General features: G+C 40.5%; 1 protein-coding gene and 1 pseudogene across 1 annotated transcript in view; one reads left to right on the top strand and one right to left on the bottom strand.

Annotated features, from left to right (window-relative positions):
- Positions 1–8,162: 8,162 nt before the first annotated feature.
- LOC119516393 lies at positions 8,163–9,211 on the top strand (annotated as a pseudogene).
- A 1,468-nt stretch (positions 9,212–10,679) lies between these two features.
- The window catches only part of DDX1 (DEAD-box helicase 1), a 45,739-nt gene continuing 29,821 nt past the window's right edge, over positions 10,680–26,597 (bottom strand). The window contains exons 19-26 of the mRNA XM_037812924.1: positions 17,357–17,503; positions 14,381–14,472; positions 13,005–13,077; positions 12,806–12,878; positions 12,676–12,718; positions 11,942–12,037; positions 11,649–11,769; positions 10,680–11,012 (exon numbers count right to left, since the gene is read on the bottom strand). Of these exons, the coding sequence (XP_037668852.1) occupies positions 10,882–11,012; positions 11,649–11,769; positions 11,942–12,037; positions 12,676–12,718; positions 12,806–12,878; positions 13,005–13,077; positions 14,381–14,472; positions 17,357–17,503 (776 nt within the window). The 3' untranslated portion in view covers positions 10,680–10,881. The remainder of the gene's footprint in view (positions 11,013–11,648; positions 11,770–11,941; positions 12,038–12,675; positions 12,719–12,805; positions 12,879–13,004; positions 13,078–14,380; positions 14,473–17,356; positions 17,504–26,597) is intronic.

Here is a 26,597-nt window from a genome sequence, read left to right as displayed (position 1 = left end):
GGATGGAATCAGAGGTTCACAAAATCCCCAGCCACAGAGGTTGGTCACAGGAGGCAGAGGATCCAAACTGCTGAAACTGCCAGAAGGCATCCTGGGTCTGTGCAACTGCAGCTCTGCTTTTGCTGGACTGGGAGGCTCTGAGCCTGGAACTGTCGGGGTCACTTATGGAGCCCCAGAATGAAGCCAACACAAGACTGTGGCAGAGCCAAGGGATCGGGGGAAACAGAGTCCCGTTGCATCATGGCAGCCTCAGATTAAGTCCTGTCCGAGCCCACTTACAGCCTCAGCTTCTCAGTCATGGGAGCCGATACTCCCGTATGCACGTAAGGATTTATGTGTGGGTGGATGGATGCGTGTATGCATGTATGTATGTGTTTTTGCTTAAGCCAGTTTAAGGTGAATTTTCTGTCACTTGTAATCTGAAGATTGCTAACTGATGCATATTGAAGTCTCTCATTTTCTCTCCATGCCATTTTAGAGAAGCAAGAATTGCTCAGAGGTATTTCCAAGGATCTTTTATTATGGTGCACACTGGCATAGAGGGCTAGCTGACACTTAATTGCTGAGATAAATCAACATTCCAATCCGAGAAGACAAGCTCCTGCTTCCCTGTCAGGACTCACCCGGTGCCTCCGCACGGAAGCCTCCCTGGAGCCCGGGTCTAGGTGGTCTCTGGGCCCCTCGATCATCACACTGGACCCTGCCTCGTGCTTCTCTGCGGCTTGTCTGTCGCCCATAGGAGCAACTCCTGGAGGAGACAGATCAGGCATTGTTCGTTTGTGTTTGCACCCAGTCCAGGGCCGGGCCGGGCAGTGAGAGGAGACTGAGGCAGCATTACCACATTTTCACAGCACTGTCCAGGGGAAACAGCCATTTATTTTATCCTAGTAGCAAATGCAATTTTTCCTTTATACCTAACATTTTGAATAAAGCAGGTGTGTCAGTTATTCTGGTGGCACCAGAGGAGACAGAGATACAGGAGAGAAGAGAGATGTTTCACAATTAATCAAGATACAAGCACCAGTAATTTCTCGGGAAGAAAAAATTTTACTCATTTTGTCCTATGGAAATTGGAGATTGTTTCTTTTAAAGTTAGAATTAAAACCTGGTTTCCTTATTTCTGTTCAGGTCCCTTACTCCCCATCACCGTCTCCCCGCAAAGGCAGGCGGGCGGCTCAGCGGTCGAGGCGACCCTCCCGCGTGGATCAGAAGGCCGAGGGGAGGTGGAGACCCTTCTACACCGTGGAAGCGGACGGCCAGCGTCCCGAGCGGACTTCTCCCCCAGCCCACATTCCCCACTAAGTAGCTGCTGCCTAACAGCCAGGGGGAAACTCACCCATGGATGTGCACAGTGCCCGCCCCCAACACGTTTCCAGGGAAACTCGTAAGCAGGGAGTCCTACAGCAGGCCCCAGGAGGCAGGGCGTGTGGCAGGAAGACCACTGGACTTGGGAGTCCAAGAAACCGGATTCATATCCCAACCAGTCTTGGGCAACTTCCACGGGCATCACCTACGCCTTCTGTAAAACGGGCAGAAACCTGCACCGCACCTTCGTCACACGGACTTGTGGGGCTGAAGTGACATTTGTGAAGCGCTCTGTCTCCTCCCCTGCCCCCCAGGACAGTCGGCCAGAACACAGGGTAGCATCCCGGTTTGTAATCTACCTGGCATCCCCATCCTCTCCCAGCCTTTCAAGACATTCTTTGCATTTCACACCTCATAAAATATCAGGAGGCGGGACCCCACACAAAGTCAGGTCTGGCTCACTAGGGTGCTGACCCATCAGTCTGGGACAAGAGTGGGCATCTTGGGTTCTCTGGGATCAGCTGTTTCCTCTGAGCAGGGCCAGCGCTCGCCACCAGGAATGGTGACCCGCGTCCAGGCTGAGGATGGGAGAGTGGAGACGAGCGGGCACTCCCTCCAATTGGAAACCCCACCACCCCAGCTCCATCTCCAGCCTTGAGTTATAACATGGCTCATTTGTGGGCCAAATCCCTGAAGCTGAAGGGTTTATTTTTGAGGACAAGCAGTTTGTTGTTTTCAGCTTTTCTCATCAGAAATAGTACAATTCAGCTCAATCTGCATTGGAAGCATAATTTTTCATCTCCCACAGATGGCTGACTGCGGGCGGGGAGGAGATTTTCTTTTCATTCTAGTTCAGCAAACACTTCCTGAGCCCCTGCATGTGCCAGCATGGAGCGAGGCCCTGGAGAGGCGAGGGGAGCAAGGCAGGCTCCGGTCCTGGGGCCACTCAACCAGGTGGGCAGAGCAGGGCTTTGACACCACGCAGCCCTGGTTTGGTATCCTGGTTCTGCCACTCACCATTGGAGTCACTTTGGGGAAATTACCCCACCTCTTTTCTAGCTAAAGTTTTCTCAATTTCGTTGATTTTTTTTTTTTAAACCAACTCTTGGTTTTGTTGATTTTCTCTAATGTTTTTCTATTTTCTTTTCATTAATTTCTGCTCTACTTTTTCCTTCCTTTTGCTAGCTTTGGATTTGGTTTGCTCTTTTTATCCAGTGTCTCAGATGGAAAGTTAGGTTATTGGTTTGAGATCTTTCTTCCTTTTAATGTAGGCATTTACTGCTATAAATTTCCCTCTAAGCACTCTTTTGCCTGTATCCCATAAGTTTTGGTATGCTGTGTTTTCATTTTCATTAATTTAAAAGTCTTTTCTAATTTCCATGGTGATTTCTTCTTTGATCCATTGGTTATTTGGGAATGTATTGTTTTTCCACATATTTGTGGATTTCCCAAAGTTCTTTCTGTTATGGAATGCAAATTTTGCTTCACTGTGTTCAGAGAACATACTTTGTATCATTTCAATCTTTCTAAGTACACTGAAGCTTATTTTACAGTCTTATCTATGATCTATCCTGGAGAATGTTCCAGGTGCACTTGAGAAGGAAGGTTTTAGAGACGTCATTAGGTTGTTTTATCTATTGTCAAAAGTGGGGTATTGTTGAATTGTTGCCTCACTTCTTCCAACCTCTGCTTCCCTGGAGGAAAATATCTGCTCCTGGCTTGCAGAGGAGAGAAGAATGCAGAGCCTTGCAGCACAGCTTGCCATGCAGGGTCACTGAATGAATTTACAAAACACAGGACAGGGTGGTGAGAAGATCTCCTCCCACGGTACCAGGTGGTTCTGGACTAAGCTGTCACAGCTTTGGTCTGAAAAGCATAAACCTTCCCAGAGAGAAAGACGAGGCTCAGTGCCTGCCTCCGGGGCCCCATTTCCAGGATATGCAGGTCTTTTGCCCAAAAAGATAAAAACTAACTGCCTCATCCAAACTTCTCACCCTAAGTTTGCCAGCTGATGTTTAAAATTCCTTCCCAGTAATTTCTTGTGATAATCCACCCCTTTCTCATCCTTCCAACTCAATAATTGTTTACTAAATCACCTTCCCTGGGTGAGTCCCTCCACCGGGTCCCGAGGACACTGAAACCAGACCTGCCCTAAAGGACCTGCCCTATCGAGCAAGGGACACTAACATGGATGCAAGTAGATGAATGCTACAAATTAAAGGAACAAGAAGTTTGGAGAACACAGAAGGACGGGGCCTGTCCGGCGGGGGAAAGTGTGAGATCAAGGCGGCTTCCCAACAAATGTTAACGCAACTGAAAAGAAGTTGTCAACAGTGGCTTGAGTTTCATAACCCTCCCTGCCCCTGCCAATCCTCTCAGGTGGGAGGGGCCCAGGGGAGGAAAACAAGGAAAACAAGAGGATGTTACACAAAGTGAGTCATCCGGCCTCAAATAACCAAGAACTGCAAAGACAGAAAGTTCTTGACTTGGAAGTTTGCCAACTCCAATGCTGTAAAAATAACCATGAGGAACACACCTACTTCTGTGCAAGTGTCGGCCCACTAGAACCCGAAACTCAGCCTCAGGAAACAGGAGCTCATGATACTTAGATTCTGGCCAAGGTTTTCCTGAAGGGGCTGAAAGCTGTATTTCCCTACTAAAAGGAGTCCAGTCATCCCCCGTCCTGACAAGACCACAGAATAACAACCCTGCCCAGAGGTTACAGTCAGGAGACTTTCTGTTTGGGGTCTCAGTCTCCACAGAAGAATGACTGCTGTCAGATAAGTGGATAGACATTCTCCATAGCATGAAAATAAGCCAATCAATAAAATCTGTTATATACCTGCTATGTACACTCTACAGAGAGAAAAGGAAGTGATGCCCAGAAACCCCTCACTGCAAGAGCTTTTGATCCACCTGGAAACTTAGAGGGAAAAAAAGAATATGAAACAGTTTTTAAGAATGAAGGGCTTCACTCTGAAATGTAAGGGAAAGACAAAGTGCCGTGCGCTGGGGCTTCCTGGGGCAGAGCCGTGGAGCGGCAGGCGTGAGCCCCGGCCCCACAGACGCAGAGGCAGGACTCGACTTCCCCTCTCTGGGCCTTGGCTCCCTCATCTGCAGGGTCCACACACAACCCCTGCAGAAGAATGAACAGGGTGCGGGAGCGAAGCGCCCAAGGGTAGCTCCTGGCTCTGCTGCACATCGGACACGTGACCTTACACAAGTCCCCAGCCTCCTGGTGCCTTGGCTTCCTCATCTGTAAACAAGGGTTCTTATAGGACCCACCTCCCAACTGACTGAGACGGGTCAACCTTGGGACAAAGCCTGGCACTCAGTGCGGGGTCCATGAGGGTTCCCGATTGTCGCTACCCAGGGAGTGAGAGGCCGGGACTCCCTGGACTGACGAACTAAGAGTAGGAGGGCTGGGGCCAAACTTGAGAGGACTGTAAGCGCCAGAGTCAGTCTGGACTTAATTAAGGCAATAAGGGCCCACTGCAGATTCCCGAATGGGAGTTGACATGAATTAATTATAAATTTAAAGCGGTGGAACCCAAATGAGTTCCTGTCACAGCTTTAAATTGTTCCGGAAGAGGCTGTTCTTGCATAGTGCCTCGTGTCCGCCGGCTCCCACCCCCAAGGTGGTCTTCTTTGGAAAAAAGTGGAAAACAAAGGCCAGATCACACCTGGTCAACTTTCCAGAGGTCCCTCGGTTCACAGCCCCATGTGTCCCCTTGGGCAGCAGCGAGTCTTGGGATGGTCCCCAGGCTGTGCTGCAGCGCCTGGCTCATCGTGGGGGCTCTGTCCAAGCCACACAGCCTGCCCCCACCCCCACTCACTCGCACATGGGTGGGCAGTGCCAACCAGACCACTCAGATCTCCAGAATGCTCTCCAAGAGCAGCGCCACACTCCCTGGGTCAGATGTCCATGGCAGCGCGGCGGGCGGGCAGCAGCGGTCAACTCGGTGGCCCACCCCGCTCCATTCAGATGTGGGATGTGGCAGCCAGGCGGAATCAAAGGGAAAGGCGAGAAAAAGCATTCTCAGCTCCGGAGAGCAGGTGTCACCTTGTGCGCAAGTTCTTTGCACAGAGAACACCCGAATGCTGGGGAGGGGGTCCTAAGTGCTGGGGACAGGGGACCCCACTGGAGCACAGCGCAGGCACCTGGGGCCAATGCACTGAAGAAGTCCACATGCACATTTCCTGGCCTTCAGGATCCAGACAGAAGGAGCCATGGCCTCTGAGAGACTAATGGGAAATACTCTGCTGAATCTGCGACGTGCTCAGAAGGAAAAATGGAGCCAGGTAATCCCAAGTGGCCCCAGATGGTGACGCCACCCCAGTGTGGGCGCTGCACCCTCATGGTGTTCAGTGTGACGTGGGCGCCACCTGGTGCACCCGGCTGGGAAGTGACAAACCACACGAGCCGGCGAGGAGGCCTTACTGCATTTGTGCTATTTTACAGCATTTGTGTTATTTCTCTTGGTGCTGGGTTATGAGTCAACCACAGCAGGAAAATAAATTATAATTTATAGATGGAAGCATATGATGGAGTTTGTTACTATAACCCTCCCTTTCCTTCCTGTTACACTATACTTTTTCCCTTCTGACAAATACTGCTTTTCCCCCAAATAAGGTCATTTGAAAGAAATCCCTGGGAATATTTTAGAAATCGTCATCATCTGTAAGCAAATGATATAATTACTGAGAACTTCCCCAGATATCCTCATTTTGTATTTATTTACCTACACACGTTTTTTTTATTTACATATCTCAGTTCCTTTTTAAGTCAAGAGCAAGCATGAGAAATGTGATTAAATGGTTTTGCCCATATAGAACTGGCTGGGAACCAACATTTAAAAAACATCTGGGCAGTTCTCAGTCACTGCCAATACACTTCTACCTTAAAAGAAAAGAAAAAGAAAAATGAAGGAAACCTGCCACCTTATCTAAAACCAGTCTGTCTGTAATATAGTATGATGGCAGTGGGGCCAGGGGGGTGGGAAAGGATGGGGGTAAGGAGTCATGTGCTAACAAGTAGTAGTTTAAGATTAAAGACTGCTTCTACTCACCACACTAATTCACGCTTAATAAGGAACTATATGAAAACAAACTTAATATTTATAAACAGTTATATTTAAGTCTGTAAAATATATCATTCAGAATTCTTCCTATATTGTCAGTGTGAATGTCAACCAGTAAAAGAAGGAAATCTGGTTATGCTGACCCTTGAAAATGCTCATCCTCCTTAATTCAGTAGAGAAAACAATCCAAGAGAGAAAACAAAGATGTTCACTGCAGCATTACATGTTATGCAGAAAAAAGGTAAACGTTCTAAATACTATAGGTACTAGCCTCTCACAACTACTCATCATTTTGCTGAAAGCTGAACATAATCCTGAATGATGTGAATTATTTTCAACATTTTTATAAATAAAGAAACCAGAGAGATTAAGACCCTTTCCTGCCATCATACTGCAAGTATGGGTTAAAGGTGGAATTTGAATCCAGGCCTAACCATTCTGAAGTTCACATCCATTTCTATTACCCCCAATGCTCACACGTAGTAGGGGTGCAATGGTTATGAAAACCACAGCAAACTCTATGGATTATGCAGCCATTAAAGTATTTACATCTTATGTCAAATGAAGATACAAATTGTATATAAAACAGGATCTAAACTACATACCACAAAATTTACACACAAAAAAAGAAATCAACCACAATGTTAGCAGTGGCTTTCTCTGGGAGTGGGAATATAAGCAAAAAGTAGAGGGAAAAATTAACTCTAATCTGATGTTCCCACATTTGTTTCTAGTAGGAAAAGGTGTTTTATGAATGAGATACAGAAGGGTGTTGGCAATTTTATAATCAAGTCCACTAGTTAGAATCCTTTAGAATCTGGTTTGGTTAAGGCAAAGAAAGCATTTGATCCTTTTATTTGGTTTCCTGTGCTTTCACAAGCGGGTCTGTCCCATAAGGGGTTCAGAGTATCTTCCACATTAGCAATACAGAGAATGCAGAAACCTGAATTAGAGCAACTCACATAAGTTCATTAAAATTTGAAACAAGCAAAAAAAAAAAAAAAAAAAATCCCCAAATGCAGAACTACTGCAGTCACCATGAGGGTGTAACTCTAGCACCCAAGGTTTGAAGGTAGCTTCGAGGAGAAGGATTAGTAGCCAAGTGAAGTGCCCTGACTCCTGAGGACCTGAGGCCCTGTCTAGTAAGGGCTGAAGCTGTGGCAAGTCATGGCATTGCCATTTAGCCAGGGGAGTCAGCCATGAGACCAGTGAGCACCCTGAAAATTCTCACCCTATAGCGGACAAAGCTATGAGTCAGAAATACAACCATTTGAAGTTGCTATTTGACATTTTCTGGACTTTCAAGCACCTCTAGTGCTCCACATTGGTTGGGGTAGAGGCTAAACTTGTCCACAGATCAAACGCTCAGGTTCCCCTACCAGCGAGCCCAGAGAGGGTGGGCAGCTCTCACAAGGTCACCCAGTTCTTCTGTCTGGTTGCTCCACCATTCCCTAGGAATTGTCTAACGGGGGCCACCAACAATGCCCAGCCAGACTCTAGCCTGAGAGAAGAGGGAGAGGGCAGGCAGGATGCCCCAACACCACAGCACCCTTACTGACAGCCTACCGACCAGAACCACAGCTCTAGCCAAGCAGTCCAGTCCTACCCCAACGCAGGAGACTCAATTACTAAAAGGAGGAAGAGCGACCTTTAGTGCCTCTCACGGCTCCGTGACCTTCATCAGCCTGTAACAATTCTTCACGTGCTTAGCGTAACACAGAGTCTAAAAGGAATCAGAACCTGGAAACAGGGATGAAGAATTACGGGGACCGCCATTTTAAATCCAGCTCCATAAAACGCTCTGCTGTCGCTGCTACCGGAACCCAGTCCGTGCACCAGCACCTCCCTACCAAGAATTCCGCCACCATGGAGGACATGAACGAGTACAGCAACACAGAGGAATTCGCAGAGGGATCCAAGATTAACATGAGCAAGAATCAGCAGGGTGACGGTAAAATGTTTATTGGAGGCTTGAGCTGGGATACAAGCAAGATCTGACTGAATATTTCTCTTGATTTGGAGAGGCTGTAGACTGCACAATTAAAACAGATCCAGTCACTGAAAGATCAAGAGGATTTGGATTTGTGCTTTTCAAAGATGCTGCTAGTGTTGATAAGGTTTTGGAACTGAAAGAACACAAACTGGATGGCAAATTGATAGACCCCAAAAGGACGAAGGCTTTAAAAGGGAAAGAACCCCCTAAAGAAGTTTTTGTGGGTGGATTGAGCCCAGATATTTCTGAAGAGCAAATAAAAGAATATTCTGGAACATTTGGAGAGATCGAAAATATTGAACTTCCCGTGGATACAAAAACAAATGAAAGAAGAGGATTTTGTTTTATCACATAGACAGATGAAGAGCCAGTGAAGAAATTATTAGAAAGCAGATACCATCAAATTGGTTCTGGGAAGTGTGAAATCAAAGTTGCACAACCCAAAGAGGTATATAGGCAGCCACAGCAACAACAGAAAAGAGGAAGAGGAGCTGCAGCTGCTGGACGAGGTGGTACAAGGGGTCAAGGACGAGGTCAGAGCCAAAAGTAGAACCAAGGATTTAATAACTTTTATGATCAAGGATACAGAAATTACAATAGTGCCTATGGTGGTGATCAGAACTATATTGGCTATGGCGGATATTATACTTGGTATAACTATGGGAACTATGGATATGGACAGGGATATGCAGACTACAGTGGCCAAAAGAGCACATATGGCAAGGCATCTCAAGGGGGTGGCAATCACCAAAACAATTACAGCCATACTAAAAAGAGGACCTTGGAGAAAGGAGGAAATGCTAAAGTAACCCATCTTGCAGGACGATGTTGAAGACTGGTCTTCTGTTGATCTATGATGATTATTTTGTAAAAGACTTTCTAGTGTATAAGACACAACTGTCCAACTGTATAAAGCTGCCAGTTAGTTTTGTTTTTACTTTGTCCTTTGCTATCTGTGTTATGCCTTGGTGTGGATTTGTGTTTATACAAATTTTATTTGTATAATTTCACGTTAAACCTCAAATAAATGCTTCCTTATGCGATTGTTTAAAAAAAAAAAAAAAAAAGAATTAAGGGGAGAATGATGGAGACGGGAGAAAGGAAGGACAAGTCAGGTCTCCAAGCAATCCCTTTGCTGATTTGGTTCCACGTGGCTACCTCTTTTGAAAACTCTGCTGCCTGCGTAATTCCAGTTGGACAGTAATTTGAAGAAGAAAACCTGAACAATCTCCTCCATAGTCAACCATCCTTATCTATCATTCCTCTCTGACCTACCCATTTGGACCTGAGAATCATCTTCCAAAAGTAGAAAAAGCTACAACTAAGAAACCCAAGTTCTATTTCCAGTTTTACCAAAGAAGTCATGCAAACTTACATTCCTCTAAATCTAGTTTTTGTGCCTATTAAATAAAGACATGAACATGATGATCACAAAGATCCTTTCCAGCTCTAATATTCAAATGGTCTAAATCTGACCTTTTTTCACTTAAAAACTCATATCTAAAGCATTGGTTAACATGTGTGAACACAGCAGCAAAGAGCTGTCAAAACATATCTTTGAGATTTATTAAGGGAGACCAAAGAAAGAGTTCTAGAAATAAGTGAAAGAATGGAATCCTCATAATCATTTCTCTTAAGGAAACTCTAACGCAAGAAAAATAATTTTTCCAAAAGAAACTACATTACAAAATAAGAGTCACAAGGCACAGAAGAACAATCCAATTGAATGTATTTACATTTTCTTTTCTCCTTCTGGTATTTCTGGACCAAAGTTCATTACTCAAGGAAACATATGCTAACAAACTGAGTTTATGTGTGATTTTTTAAGAACTTAAAAGAACGGCAGAATAGTTTTTATCTCATAGGCATGTATTACCTGGGAAGCTTTTTAAAAAGGAAAGTGATCCTTCAGAGACACAATTTCACTGTCATCATCATCAAATCAGTCATCAATCCTTGGACACCAAGCTTTTTCAAATTCCCTAAAAAATGTCAGACTTCCAAACTAACTAACCAGTCCTTCTACCTGGGGATCATCCCATTTCCTTTCATTTTAGGACTCTTCTCCAGCCTCAATATGTACCTAGGCACCCTAATCAACTCAAGTTTGTCTCCACTGAGGACCACTCCCCACTCCCTAGGAAAAAGTCTATTCTTGGGATATTTGCTGGTGATTCCAGGGTCATTTGCCAAGTTTGTATACCCATTACCTATGGACTTTATTTCATTAGCCCATAGCTTTCTTAAAAACAAGCAAACAAAAAACTATCAAGATAACTTTAAAACAAGACACAAACCTGCATGCAAATATAGTCATCAAGTTTATTACTGTCATTAGGCTGCCATTTTATGAAGAATTCTTAAGACTAATCTTTCTTGACATGCAAGAGTCAGCATTAATAGCTTGTTACTATAAATACTGTTGCTTGGAAGCAGTACAACTGTTTTAGTTTTAAGACTACAGACTTGAACTATATGAATCTAACTTTGTGTATCTTAAAATCAGAAGGTTCTGAACAGCTGGTTGGGAAGGTAGCCAAGATGCAGGAAAGATGTCTGTGCCTCCTTCTCAAGGGCAGCCAATTCTTGAACCGTAGGTGCCAAAATATCCACATGGCCTTTATAGTTTCCACCTGCATCACACATACAAATTACAAAGTAACGTAAATGACATGCTTAAAATAATGTGTCAGGAATACTTTGGCTCAATTATTTCAGTTTAAACACTGTTTCTAGAAATAATAATGTACTATTGGACAAGTTACCGCTAAAACTTTGAGTTTTAAAATATTGAATCAATTACTTCAATATAAATAAATGATTAGGCCTTACCAACAGCTGCCGTATTCCCCTACCCTCTTCCTTAAGTTGAAAACCACTAGTTGATACTGAACAATTTCCAGAACAAGGTAAAGCAGGACATTCCAGGCAAAGAAAAGAGTATGCTGGAGGTCCCAATCCATTCGAATAAGTGAACGCCTTCTGATTCCTTGCTCAAAATTACTATTATATTCTTCCTAAAAATTTCATAAAACGTTCAACAATTCCTATGACATTAAGACCTTAAGAAAAGCAGCTAAGCTGCTGCTCTTCATTCACATACATATCATGCAATTAAAAAAAAGTGCTCTGAGAGTAACAAAGAGGGACTGAGTAACAAATGAATAATACATGCTTGAAATAACAAAATTACATTACTCTCATCTTAATCTGAAGCTCAAAAGGCAAATTCACTTTTAAAATAAAATTTAAAAAAATTAAACGCTTACCACCAGCAGCCCTTCTCTGACCATAGGTAACTTTCCCATCAAATTCATCCACTGGTACCTTAATATCAGGCTCAACCTGAGAAATGGTACAGTTCAGATGTTCTTCTATCTCAGACAGCAACTAAGAAAGGGAGAAGAAATGGAAGTATTTTCAAATAAAAATTTCACTTTGACAGAGTTGCATTTTAACAGCATTAAATAAAACCAGGAAGACTATAATACTTAGTACGCAAATAATTTCTTAATTAAGCAGTCTACCTTACCAATTTTAACAGGTTCTTTGTCAGTCTTACCTGCATCTCATTGTACCATATGGTACAGCCACCGTCTTCCTTGAGCCTTGTGTTGTAACACCCCTTTCCACGGCTACTACACACATGATACCAAACCTAAATTAAAGGAAGACAAAGAATTAGCATTTTATGGAGATGGAAACATGTTAGATATCTTTATTCTAAATTTGTATTTTAATACTATCTATCCTTAAGGTACAAGAAAAATAGATTGCAGAAAGGGCACATCATCCCATTACCCCTACTCAGGAGTAAATAAGTCTGAAAGAGTTTTTTTTTCTAAAATAGGTGACAATTATAGGAGGGAATTTGCAGATAAAACAAGGACGAAAAAGTAAATACTGTAGAATGCTTTATTAAGGTTAGTATCAAAAATTAAGTGCAAATGCCTTCTAAAAGAGAATAATAAAGCAAACAAAGCAAAATTAACAACTGGTGAATCTGGGTAATGGGCATGTAAGAATTCTAGCCATCTATACCACCACGTTAGAGAGAATTTAAATACTTTTTTGAAAATGATTACATTAAAGCTACTGGGGAAAATTACATTTTGCATTTTTCCTTTCTAAACTTCATCCTATTACTCGTCCATTCAATAAATACAGAGAAAAAGATGCCATAAAAACCCATATGCAACTGAATTCAATTTAAACAGAAAAACAGAACTACTTTTATTTCCAACACCTAAAATCACAATAGACCCAGCGAACATAACAGAGCACCGAAAAGATTACCTTCTCTTTTTCTGTTGCCACCAGGGAAATGGCCAGACCCATTCTGGAAGATTTTAAAATTTATTAGACTTTATTTTTGAAGCATTTAAGATTAAAAAATGGAAAAAAAAAATTCAAAATACAGCAGTACCTTTCAGCTCTTCCTACTCTGCCAATTCGATGTACATAGTTTTGCTTTTCATCAGGCAGAGTGACATTTATAACTGTAAATAAAAACAATTATTTAAAATCGCCATTAGTTTCTAAATCCATACAAATTTCAAATAAATTAGATGGCTTTAGTTTAGGTTCCATAAAATTCAAACTGCAGGCACAAAGTTTTTTTTTACCATAAGGAACACCGTGGATATCGATTCCTCTAGCAGCCACATCTGTGCAAATCAAGAATCTGACATCTCCTTTCTGAAGAGAAAAGACAGGAGGGAAAGGAATTTGTTAGTACATATACTAAAAGATTAGCACAAATGCTATCCTTTCACTAAATGAGACCTCTAACAACTAACATGTTACCATTAGCTTAGAGGTCCAGATACTCATAATTAAGTGGACCAAGTCTTGAATTTAAGTTATGACCTGCTAAGACATGTCATTTAAGGTGAATACAGTTCACTTTTGCTTTTCTTTTTCTTACATCAAAGATATTTCTTAAATCACTGCTAACACTGGCTTTACCTTTAGAAATCCTAACTGGTTACTAAAGAAAAGGACAGAATAAACTGTAAAAACATAGCATTATCTTAATACTTATAATAAACAAATTTGGAGTATTAGATATTTTACATTGATGTTATACCTTTTGTGACACAAGACAAAATACTAAAGAGGAGGGAGCAGGGAGTGAGTCTGGTGGTCACCAAGAAAATGCAAATGAGCCTATCGACGTCACCTGTGCTGGGAGGCATGGCACAGTGAGGTTTGGGGAAGGGGAGAAGGGCATCCTGACCTTGGCCCAGTACCAGGCTCATGCCGCAGGAGAGTGGCACATGTGCTGAAACGAGGCCGTGTGATGAGCTGTACACCCGCAGCAACTACGCCCAGCATGGGAACATAGTCCAAAATCTAAGGTACTACTTACTTTATTTTTTTTCCATATTGTGGGGCCCAGAGAAAATGATATTCATACTATACACTGTAAATCCGTAAATACCCTGCGGTAAATGGATGAGACTGCTTGAGGACGGAGGCTACTGGTCTTGAGCACCAAATGGCTTGGGCCCTACCCACCTACACAAGGGATATATAACCCATCCCCGTGCTAAAAGCACGTAAGCAGGAAAGTCTGCCCCAAACAATAATAAAATTTCTTTAGCTTGACAAAACCATAATTCTGATACCTGATTTAAATCAGTCAACAAGTTATCTATATTACAACAAAACTTGCAAACATGGTTTAATTATCCAATGATGCTTCCCCTAAAAATATCTACCTGAAAGAATTTAACTAAAACTTTCTTATATTGAAAATTCTTATTACAGTACTGTTATGCTGCTAGAATGTACAACTTACCATCTGAATGTCAAAGAGAACCAATCCCTGTCACGACAAAGGTACATCAGTTGGGGTGGAAATACTTTGAAATTTCTGGGACAATTTAAAGTGTTAATTATTACTAAATTTTAATCAGTTCACTAGAACTGATTAAAACTAGATACAATAACTCCCCTCTTAAGTATTAAGGAAATGAAGCCAACTAAATAGCAATACCTTAAATCTTTCCAAGTTTTGCTTCCTCTCATGAGGTTTTCGGTCACCATGAAGACAAACACACGAGTACTGGTGCCCTTTTTTATCAGGTCCTGGTGAAAAGCACATTGAGCATTCACTTAAAAATCAACATGTCTAAGATTATGTCAAAACACCAGTGAAAAGCCACAATACTACCTCATAACTCCATAGAAATCTGTATACCCTACTTGCCATAAACATGGTTAACACAATTTTTATCCTAGGAGAAATGCCATTAAAATGAACTCCATGGAACATTAGGATTCATTTACTTTTATTTTAGAAGTCACCCTCACCAATCGGCAGGAGCAATAGGCAAAGTAGTATGCCACCTAAAATGCAATAAGTAAGAGGAAAATATGTGTACTCCAGGAACCTCACCCATCACATTTAAAACTAAGAATCAAAAAGCAGTCAAAAGAGATCATTCTTGGAAGAACCAAAATAGGTACTGCAAGGTTCATGTCCCTACTACAAGGCCTACCCGCAAGGCTGCCCTCCTCGAGGTATCTGAGGAAACTGAGGTAATCTGGCCTCCATGCCCAAAACAGACTAGAAGCAGCAAATCAGAAGGATGGAAAGGTGCTAATACAGAAGCAGGTATAATGACTGCTCACCCTAAAAAAAGCAACCCTTCAGGTAGACACAGTGACAATTCAGAGTAAGGACAAAGAGCCTTCTAGGACCCAACACACCCTGTAGGCACCACCACGACAGCCCAGGGCAACAATTATCCTACTTTAATATTCTCCATATAAGTTAGGGTCAATAAAACAGACTTAAGAACTCAAGGAAATACAATACATTTTGCAAGATATTTAGCCAAAATGGTTAATAAAAAAATTAATTATGCAGGGATGGAAATAAGAGCTGACTAGAACTTCAAGAGGCATAGTGCTGAGGTTTTATCGCATCCCCGACTCAAATGGTTTAGGGAAGTGGGCACGGGGAGTCCTTTATTCCCCTTGCCGAAGCCCCTGGAACCTGCACAAACACTGTGCTATTTTGGGTTTAGTAATGGTTTGGGAAACTTGTTTTCTAGGCAGAGTAATCAGAATATTGAGAGAAGGAAGGTAAATGGAATTAAGGAATATGGCTACCCCTCACCACACAATCAAATCCTCCTTTCAAAAACAGCACGAACAGGGAGAAAATGCTTATTACAAAAGAGTCACTGTAACTAAAACCAAGAAAGAGAGTCTGCAAGGCCTTGAAAAAAAATGTTACTGGAATATTCAGTGAAATAACATAATGACCATTAGCTCAAATTTTTTACTTGTTCAAATTTTCTATATTCTTTTGAATTTTCTATCTCCTTGATCTATATCAATTAGAAAGAGAAATGTGTTAAAGTCCTCCCCCTCTATGATAGCAGATTTGTGTATATTATCTTAAATGTCATTTTTACTTAGTTTATTTTTCCAACATTTATTCTGACTTCAAACATAGATCAGAATTGAACAATCTGAACAATGAACAACTGTCTACCCCTGCTAGATTCTACCATAAACATTTTAATACACTCGCTTTACCACATTTCTATTCATCTCTCTATTCTTCCATTAGCTCTTTTTGATGCATTTCAACGTAAATTACAGACGTTAGTACGTAGTTCAACACGTACATCACTAGCTAAAATAAAATTCAGTATTTGTTTAGTTTTCTTTTGAGGTAAAATTTACATACAAGGAAATGCACAGAGACCTTAAGCCAACATTTGCTGAGTTTTGACAAATGCATACACCTGTGTAGCCCAAACCTCTATTAAGACAGAGCATTATCTACATCAAAATATAAAACATTAGTATCGCCCCACAAAGTAACATGCCTATTTCCAATCGCCACTCCCACCTTCCCAGGGACAACCAGTTTTGAATTTTCTTTTCCACCACAGGCTAGTTTTGACTGTTGAGAACAGTTCAGGGCTATTATAAATAAAGCTGCTATGAACACTCTTGACACATTTTTTTGGCAATATATGTTTTCATTTATCTTGGGTAAATACTTAGGAGTTGAACTGTTAGTCCATAAGATGGGTATATATTTAACTTATTAAAATTTGCAAGACCTTTTACCAAAGTGGTTGTGCCATTTTACTCTTACCAGATGTGTCTGTGTGTTCCAGGTGCTCTACATGCTCACCAAAACTCGGTGTGCTCAGACATTTTCCTGTGGCCACTCTGTTGAGTGCACAGTGGCATCCTGTGGTGATTTTACTGTGACTGATGATGCTGAGCATCTTTTGACATTAATTTATACATTTAAAATTATATTACAGAGCATATAAATTAGAATTACCTATATGTGTTTATGTGTGTGAGTGTTTTATCATTACTTTTGCTTTCCATCTTTCTAAGTCCTCAGTTTTTAGGGATATTTCTTTTAAATGGCTTATAATTAGCTGTTATTCAGACTAACACTATGACATTTAACAGAAGACTTCAGTCCACTTATATTTATAGTGTTTACTCATGTTCAGAATTTCCCTACCATCTATCTTATTTTGTAATTTCCAACTGTTCTGCTTTTTGGTATGTGTGTATGTGTGTGTGCGTGTGTCTGTGTGTGTGTTTTAACTCTTTCTTTCATAGCCTTATTTAGATTAAGGCTTTTGTCTTCATTCCATTTTTCTCCATCTACTGGTTTGGAAGATAGTTTATTATTTTAGTGATTACACTTGAAAATTTAACATTAAACTTCAGCAATTACTTTACTCTTCTCCTAAATGATGTAAAGGATTCATCTTCACTGTAATAAAAACACACCTATGTGGAAAATCCACTCCTTGTTTTTCCTAGAGCTTCCGTACGGCAGAGTACTGGATAAACACAGATATTTACAATGCTCCCTCACCTCTTTAAATTCTGTGCATGCATCTGGACTGCATCAGCATGAGACTAATAATCTACTAAAGGAGGAAATAAACACAATCCATTTTAAATAAAGAAAAATTACCTCCGCCTTGTTGCATAAAATACTGCTCCAAGTTATCACAGTCGATTTTTGTTCTACAGAAGATGATTGCTTGATCCATCTTGTGTTCCTTGATTGCCCGGACAGTATACTCCCCTTTCAGGATTTTAATAGCTTCGGACCACATCTCTTGAATGCCACCACCACCACCACCACAACAACAAAAACAGAAAAACAGGATTTCAATCTGAACTTGCCATGAACACACATACTTATAGTCCTATTCTTACTGCTTAACTGTCCTGAAAAATTTTGCTTTAATACAAACACCATAAATAAGGACAACAAGGAATAAGAGAGCATGGAACAGAGGGTTAATCCATTTGTCACTTGCTCATTTATTTTTGTTTCTGTTAATGTTTTTATGACAGTTTATGTGGTATACAAACACTTATAACCATATCTCTTATGAGGGAAAACACACACAGGAATACACAGAAATACATACCCAACCTTCTTCTTACCCTAATGGAGAACTCATCAAATTCTGCCTTGCATTAACTACTCCTCAATGCTCAATAAATGTTTCTTCAATTATTTTAATCCCTTTTAAAATAATTAATGTAATTTCTAAATCAATCTAAACACCAAAAAGTTCATACTTCATTCTCTGGAATCAAAAAACCTTAACTCCAAACCTAGTTAATAATTTCTTAATCATCCTCCTCCAAATCATCTCTTTATGTCATGGTATAAAGCTGAGCTATAATTATCTCTAAGCTATATAATCCAATACTTTAATTCTGAAACCCAACATATTTCTAAGGTTTCTCTGGTCATTCTGAATTATTAGCATTAACTAAGCAAAACTTTCGTAAGAAAAATGTATAAACAATTTTATTTTACAAAACGCATTCTCAAACAGTGGGATGATAGGCTATTTTGTGCTAGCAGTGTCTGTTCCTCTCCAACAATAAGGCTAGTTGAGCACTTATCTTTTAAATATGGAGCTAAATATAGTACTGAGTAGAAAGGTTCCAACCAAGATTTCAGATTTCACATTTTTTACACATTTGTCAAAAACCTGACAAAAAAGTCAACCATGAACCAAATGCAATCTAACCCTTGCTACTGATTCACTTGAAACATCTAACATCAGACATGCAACCCGATGGACTTAATATCCATTCTTCCAGGCTCTCTTAAACACCACCTTAGTATCATTTCTTCTTATATCTTCAAATCAAAATGTACCTGACACAAGTTGGCTCAGCTCTGCACAGAAATATCTTCGTTGTGTAGAGATTTAATGTGATGCTTTTAGACTGATTAAATAGACTTCTGGCTGCCAGTCAACCGAGACGGTGGCATAAAACGCTCGAGGATCCCATTCCCCCACAGGCTCTTTTAACAACTAGACAAAACTGCAGAGCCACTTTCCTCAAAACTCCAGAAAACAGTTAAGGGTGTACAGTAACTGGGTGAGTGCCGAATCAAGAAAATGCAACTTTAAAAAATGGTATGAGAAGCTGGTGGTGCCTTGCCTGCCCCTCCCTGACCCCCTCTGAGGCATGGTACAGAGCCAGCCTGCACTGTCACTGTAGGTCTCTGGCCTCGTTCTGGACGGAGCAGAGTAACCCCCATGTGCACACTGCAGTACCTGTATGTCTGTGTCAAGCTATCGGAGGCAGCCTGAAAGACTGAACCAGGAAATTCCTATCCGACTTGCCTTCCTGGAACCTTCCCTGCAGGCATAAGCAGCTTGGGGCAGCTAAAGCAGTATATTAAACAATTAAATCAAAGCAGACTGGGCCAAGGATTACCTGCTTCAAGGCATACAACAGAGCATCATGGGGGGGGGTATATTTCTTAGGGAGTAGAAGGGACACTCCTATAAATGGGAGAATTCCTAAGGCCACGAGCTCATGACCAGCACCAGATACATACTCAGAAATGACCAAAATGGGTCTTTTGGTAGAAGGCTAAGCTCTGAAGGAGAGCACCAGCTAATACAGAGCAAATGCGCAAGACTGCGAAAGGTGTTTTTTGCGTTGGTTTCTTGGGTTTTACTAGTTCCTAGAACACAAGAAAATCTATGTTCTATCAATAGCTGAAAACAAACTTAAGGAATAGAAGGCTCAGGTACTAAATCCCAAAATGAACACATTAATATATTACAATGTACAGTTGGCAACCAAACATTACAAGACAAAGAAAGAAACAGGGAATGATGGTCCATCCAAAGGCACAAGATAAAAATTCAGAAAACATCAACCAAAAGACCAGATGTTGCACATACCAGAAAAAGACTTTTAAAAAATGATCTTCAATATGTTCAAAGAAATAAAAGAAAACACAGAGAAAGAACTAAGGATATCAGGAAAATGATAAATGACAAATATGAGAACCTCAATAAAGAGATAAGAAATTTTTAAAAAGGAACCAAACAAAACTGTGGCACTGCACCCGTAACATTATTTTGAAATTACCTATATAACTGCTTGTTGAGCTGTACACTGAAAGTTAACACCTTTCTGTAGTGTATGTTATATTTTACAATAATGGAAATAGCTCAAGTTGTGGAACTCTGACCCATGACATTCTTTGAAACTTGCTAGCTACTTTTAAATCGTACTTTTAAATATGATTTAAAAAAACCCCTAGAGGGGGTTTCAACAGTAGATGAGAGATAGCAGAAGGAAAAATCAGTAAACTTGAAGACAAAAAAAGTGAAATGATTCTGGCCAAGGAATAGAAAGAAAAAAGAAGAGAAAAAAGTGAACAGAGCCTAAGAGACTTGTGGGACACCATCAAGTATACTAATATATGGAGTATATGGAGTCCCAGAAGGAGAAGAAAAACAGAGAAAGGGACAGAAGGAACATTCAAAGAAATAATGGCAAAAAGTTCCCAAATTTAATAAAAGACATACAATACAAGAAGCCCAATGAATCCCAAACAGGATAAGCTCGAGGATAACCACACTCAGACACACAGTAATCAAATTATCAAATGCCAAGGACAAGGAAAGAATTTGGGAAAATGCAAGAGAAAAGCAAGATGTTATGCACAAAGGAGCTGATTCTTATAAGAAACAATGAAGGCAAGAAGGCAGTGGAACAAAATATTTAAGGTGCTGAAAGAAAACAATTGCCAACCAAGAATTTTATAGTCAGTGAGACTATCTTTCAAATGTGGGAGAAATTAAGACATTCCCAGAAAAATGAAAGTTTAGGGAGTTTGTTACCACTAGAGCGGCCCAACAAGCAATAATACAGGAATTCTTAGTACCAAAAGGAAAGGACATGAGACAGTAGATCAAAGGGACATAAAGAAATAAAGATCTCCAGTAAAGGTAACCATGTGAGTAATTATAAACGCCAGTACAATTGTATTGTATTTTTGGTATGCAGCTCCACTTTTTACTTCTTACAGGTTCTAGAACAGAAATGCAAAAAAAGCAATGATAATTCTATGGTTCTGGACATACAATGTATAAACATGTAATCTGTAACAAGTTCAACAAAAAGATGGAGGATGGAGAGAAATAGGAACAGTGCTTGTGTATGCTACTGAAGATAAGATGGTATCAAATCAAACACTATTGTTATAGATTTCAAATGTCAAAATTAAGCCCCATGATAAACATAAAGAAAATATCTGAAAAATACATACAGAAAGAAATGAGCAGGAATCAAAATGGTACAGTACAAATTCAATAAATATTAAAGTACGCATTAATGGAAAAACTGAGAAACATAAAAGGTATAAGACTTACAAAGAACAAATAGCAAAGTAGGAGAAGAAAGTCCTATATTATCAGAAGTTACTTTACATGTAAACGGATTAAACTTTCCAGTCAAAAGGCTGAGACTGGCAGCATGGATAAAACAAAAAAAACAAAACAAACCCCACAATATATTGTTTACAAGTGACCTACCTTAAATTCAAAGACACAAGTAGGGTGAAAGTGAAAGGATGGGAAAAAATATTACATGCAAATAGCAACCAAAAGAGAGCTGGGGTAGCTATACTAATACCAGATAAAATAGACTGTAAGTCAAAAGCTGTTACAAGAGACAAAGAAGGTCACTATATATTAATAAAAGGGCCAATTCAACAAGAAGACATGACAATTACATACATATAACTAACAACAGAGCCCCAAAACTTATGAAGTGAATACTGACAGATTTGAAGGGAAAAATAAGACTTTTTCTACATCAATAGGAGGAGACTTCAATATACAACAATCAATAATGGACAAAACATCTAGACAGAAGACCAGTAAGGAGAAAGAAAACCTGAATGATACTACAGAACAACTAGATTTAACAGACATATATAGAACATTTCACCCAATAGCAGCATAACACACATTCTTCTCTAGTACATATGGGTCTTTCTCCAAGATACACCATATTTTAGGTCACAAAACAAGTATCAATCAAAAACACTGAAATCAAACAATGATGTATCTTCTCCAATCACAATGGAATGAAGCTGCATATTAAAAACAGAATAAGAACTGGAAAATTTACACATACATGCAAATTAAACAATGCACTTTTAGACAACCAATGGGTCAAATAATAAATCAAGAGAAAGCGGGAAATGTCTTGAGGCAAATGTAAACAAAAAGTTGACATACAAAAACTTAAGGCATGCAGCAAAGGTAGGACTGAGAGGGAAATTTATTGCTCCAAAGACCTACGTTAAAAAAGATCTCACAACAGAGACCTAACCTGATAACTGATGGAACCTGTGAAAGAAGAGCAAACTAAACCTAAACCAAGCAAAAGGAAGCAAATAACAAAGATTAGAGCAAAGAAAAATGAAATAGAAAAGAAAAAAAAACAAAAAAAGTAATGAAAGTAAAAGTTGTTTTTGAAAACATTAAACCTTTAGCTATCAGTAGCAGAGAGATTCCAAAAGGAGCCGAGAGGTCACTCTGGTGGGCACTCTTATGCACAATTTAGACAACCCTTTTTAGGTTCTAAAGAATTGGGGTAGCTGGTGGTGGATACCTGAAACTATCAAACTACAACCCAGAACCCATGAATCTCGAAGACAATTGTATAAAAATGTAGCTTATGAGGGGTGACAATGGGATTGGGAAAACCATAAGGACCACACTCCACTTTGTCTAGTTTATGGATGGATGAGTAGAAAAATAGGGGAAGGAAACAAACAAACAAACAGACAAAGGTACCCAGTGTTCTTTTTCACTTCAATTGCTCTTTTTCACTTTAATTATTATACTTATTATTTATGTGTGTGTGCTAATGAAGGTGTCAGGGATTGATTTACGTGATGAATGTACAACCATGTAATGGTACTGTGAACAATCGAATGTACGATTTGTTTTGTATGACTGCGTGGTATGTGAATATATCTCAATAAAATGAAGATTAAAAAAAAAAAAACAAAACCTTTAGCTAGACTGACAAAGCAAAAGGAGGACAGAAATAACTGATATCAAAAAGAAAGAGGAGAGGCGGGGCAAGATGGAAGACTGGTGAGCTGTATGTTTTAGTTACTCCTCCAGGAAAGTAGGTAGAAAGCCAGGAACTGCGTGGACTGGACACCACAGAGCAATCTGTCTTTGGGCATACTTCATACAACACTCATGAAAATGTCGAACTGCTGAGATCAGCGAAATCTGTAAGTTTTTGCGGCCAGGGGACCCGCGCCCCTCTCTGCCAGGCTCAGTCCCGTGGGAGGAGGGGCTGTCAGCTCCGGGAAGGAGAAGGGAGAACTGCAGTGGCTGCTCTTATCGGAAACTCATTCTACTGATCCAGACTCCAACCATAGATAGACAGAGACCAGACACCAGAGAATCTGTGAGCAGCCAGCCCAGCAGACAGGAGACAGGCATAGAAAAAAAACAACAACACGAAAAACTCCAAAATAAAAGCAGAGGATTTTTAGAGTTCTGGTGAACACAGAAAAGGGAAGGGCGGAGCTCAGGCCCTAAGGCGCATATGCAAATCCCGAAGAAAAGCCCATCTCTCTGCCCTGTGGACCTTTCCTTAATGGCCCTGGTTGCTTTATCTCTTAGCATTTCAATAACCCATTAGATCTCTGAGGAGGACCCTTTTTTTTTTTTTTTTTTTTTTAATCCTTTTTTCTTTTTCTAAAACAATTACTCTAAGAAGCCCAATACAGAAAGCTTCAAAGACTTTCAATTTGGGCACATCAAGTCAAGAGCAGAACTAAGAGAGCTCTGAGACAAAAGGCAATAATTCAGTGGCTGAGAAAATTCACTAAACACCACAACTTCCCAAGAAAACGGGGGTGTCCGCTCACAGCCACCATCCTGGTGGACAGGAAACACTCCTGCCCATCGCCAGCCCCATAGCCCAGAGCTGCCCCAGACAACCCAGTGTGACGGAAGGGCTTCAAATAACAGGCACACACCACAAAACTGGGCGTGGACATTAGCCTTCCCTGCAACCTCAGCTGATTGTCCCAGAGTTGGGAAGGTGGAGCAGTGTGAATTAACAAAGCCCCATTCAGCCATCATTTCAGCAGACTGGGAGCCTCCCTACACAGCCCAGCAGCCCAGAACTGCCCTGAGGGGACGGCACTCACCTGTGACATAGCACAGTCATCCCTCAACAGAGGACCCGGGGTGCACAGCCTGGAAGAGGGGCCCACTTGCAAGTCTCAGGAGCGATACGCCAATACCAAGGACTTGTGGGTCAGTGGCAGAGACAAACTGTGGCAGGACTGAACTGAAGGATTAGAATATTGCAGCAGCTTTAAAACTCTAGGATCACCAGGGAGATTTGATTGTTAGAGCCACCCCTCCCTCCCTGACTGCCCAGAAACACGCCCCATATACAGGGCAGGCAACACCAACTACACACGCAAGCTTGGTACACCAACTGGACCCCACAAGACTCACTCCCCCACTCACCAAAAAGGCTAAGCAGGGGAGAACTGGCTTGTGGAGAACAGGTGGCTCGTGGACGCCACCTGCTGGTTAGTTAGAGAAAGTGTACTCCACGAAGCTGTAGATCTCATAAATTAGAGATAAGGACTTCAACTGGTCTACAAATCCTAAAAGAACCCTATCAAGTTCAGCAAATGCCACGAGGCCAAAAACAACAGAAAATTATAAAGCATATGAAAAAAACAGACGATATGGATAACCCAAGCCCAAGCACCCAAATCAAAAGATCAGAAGAGACACAGCACCTAGAGCAGCTACTCAAAGAACTAAAGATGAACAATGAGATCATAGTACGGGAGACAAAGGAAATCAAGAAGACCCTAGAAGAGCATAAAGAAGACACTGCAAGACTAAATAAAAAAATGGATGACCTTATGGAAATTAAAGAAACTGCTGACCAAATTAAAAAGATTCTGGACACTCATAGTACAAGACTAGAGGAAGTTGAACGACGAATCAGTGACCTCGAAGATGACAGAATGGAAAATGAAAGCATAAAAGAAAGAATGGGGAAAAAAATTGAAAAAATCGAAATGGACCTCAGGGATATGATAGATAATATGAAACGTCCAAATATAAGACTCATTGGTGTCCCAGAAGGGGAAGAAAAGGGTAAAGGTCTAGGAAGAGTATTCAAAGAAATTGTTGGGGAAAACTTCCCAAATCTTCTAAACAACATAAATACACAAATCATAAATGCTCAGCGAACCCCAAATAGAATAAATCCAAATAAACCCACTCCGAGACATATACTGATCACACTGTCAAACACAGAAGAGAAGGAGCAAGTTCTGAAAGCAGCAAGAGAAAAGCAATTCACCACATACAAAGGAAACAGCATAAGACTAAGTACTGACTACTCAGCAGCCACCATGGAGGCAAGAATGCAGTGGCACGATATATTTAAAATTCTGAGTGAGAAAAATTTCCAGCCAAGAATACTTTATCCAGCAAAGCTCTCCTTCAAATTTGAGGGAGAGCTTAAATTTTTCACAGACAAACAAATGCTGAGAGAATTTGCTAACAGGAGACCTGCCCTACTGGATATACTAAAGGGAGCCCTACAGACAGAGAAACAAAGAAAGGACAGAGAGACTTGGAGAAAGGTTCAGTACTAAAGAGATTCGGTATGGCTACAATAAAGAATATTAATAGACAGAGGGGAAAAATATGACAAACATAAACCAAAGGATAAGATGGCTGATTCAAGAAATGCCTTCACGGTTATAACGTTGAATGTAAATGGATTAAACTCCCCAATTAAAAGATACAGATTCACAGAATGGATCAAAAAAAAATGAACCATCAATATGTTGCATACAAGAGACTCATCTTAGACACAGGGACACAAAGAAACTGAAAGTGAAAGGATGGAAAAAAATATTTCATGCAAGCTACAGCCAAAAGAAAGCAGGTGTAGCAATATTAATCTCAGATAAAATAGACTTCAAATGCAGGGATGTTTTGAGAGACAAAGAAGGCCACTACATACTAATAAAAGGGGCAATTCAGCAAGAAGAAATAACAATCGTAAACGTCTATGCACCCAATCAAGGTGCCACAAAATACATGAGAGAAACACTGGCAAAACTAAAGGAAGCAATTGATGTTTCCACAATAATTGTGGGAGACTTCAACACATCACTCTCTCCTATAGATAGATCAACCAGACAGAAGACCAATAAGGAAATTGAAAACCTAAACAATCTGATAAATGAATTAGATTTAACAGACATATACAGGACATTACATCCCAAATCACCAGGATACACATACTTTTCTAGTGCTCATGGAACTTTCTCCAGAATAGATCATATGCTGGGACATAAAACAAGCCTCAATAAATTTAAAAAGATTGAAATTATTCAAAGCACATTCTCTGACCACAATGGAATACAATTAGAAGTCAATAACCATCAGAGACTTAGAAAATTCACAAATACCTGGAGGTTAAACAACACACTCCTAAACAATCAGTGGGTTAACGAAGAAATAGCAAGAGAAATTGCTAAATATATAGAGACGAACGAAAATGAGAACACAACATACCAAAACCTATGGGATGCAGCAAAAGCAGTGCTAAGGGGGAAATTTATAGCACTAAACGCATATATTAAAAAGGAAGAAAGAGCCAAAATCAAAGAACTAATGGATCAACTGAAGAAGCTAGAAAATGAACAGCAAACCAATCCTAAACCAAGTACAAGAAAAGAAATAACAAGGATTAAAGCAGAAATAAATGACATAGAGAACAAAAAAACAATAGAGAGGATAAATATCACCAAAAGTTGGTTCTTTGAGAAGATCAACAAGATTGACAAGCCC

Source organism: Choloepus didactylus, chromosome 20, assembly GCF_015220235.1.
Source record: "Choloepus didactylus isolate mChoDid1 chromosome 20, mChoDid1.pri, whole genome shotgun sequence".
In the NCBI taxonomy this organism is placed as follows: domain Eukaryota; kingdom Metazoa; phylum Chordata; class Mammalia; order Pilosa; family Megalonychidae; genus Choloepus; species Choloepus didactylus.
This window is presented reverse-complemented; position numbering and strand designations above follow the sequence as displayed.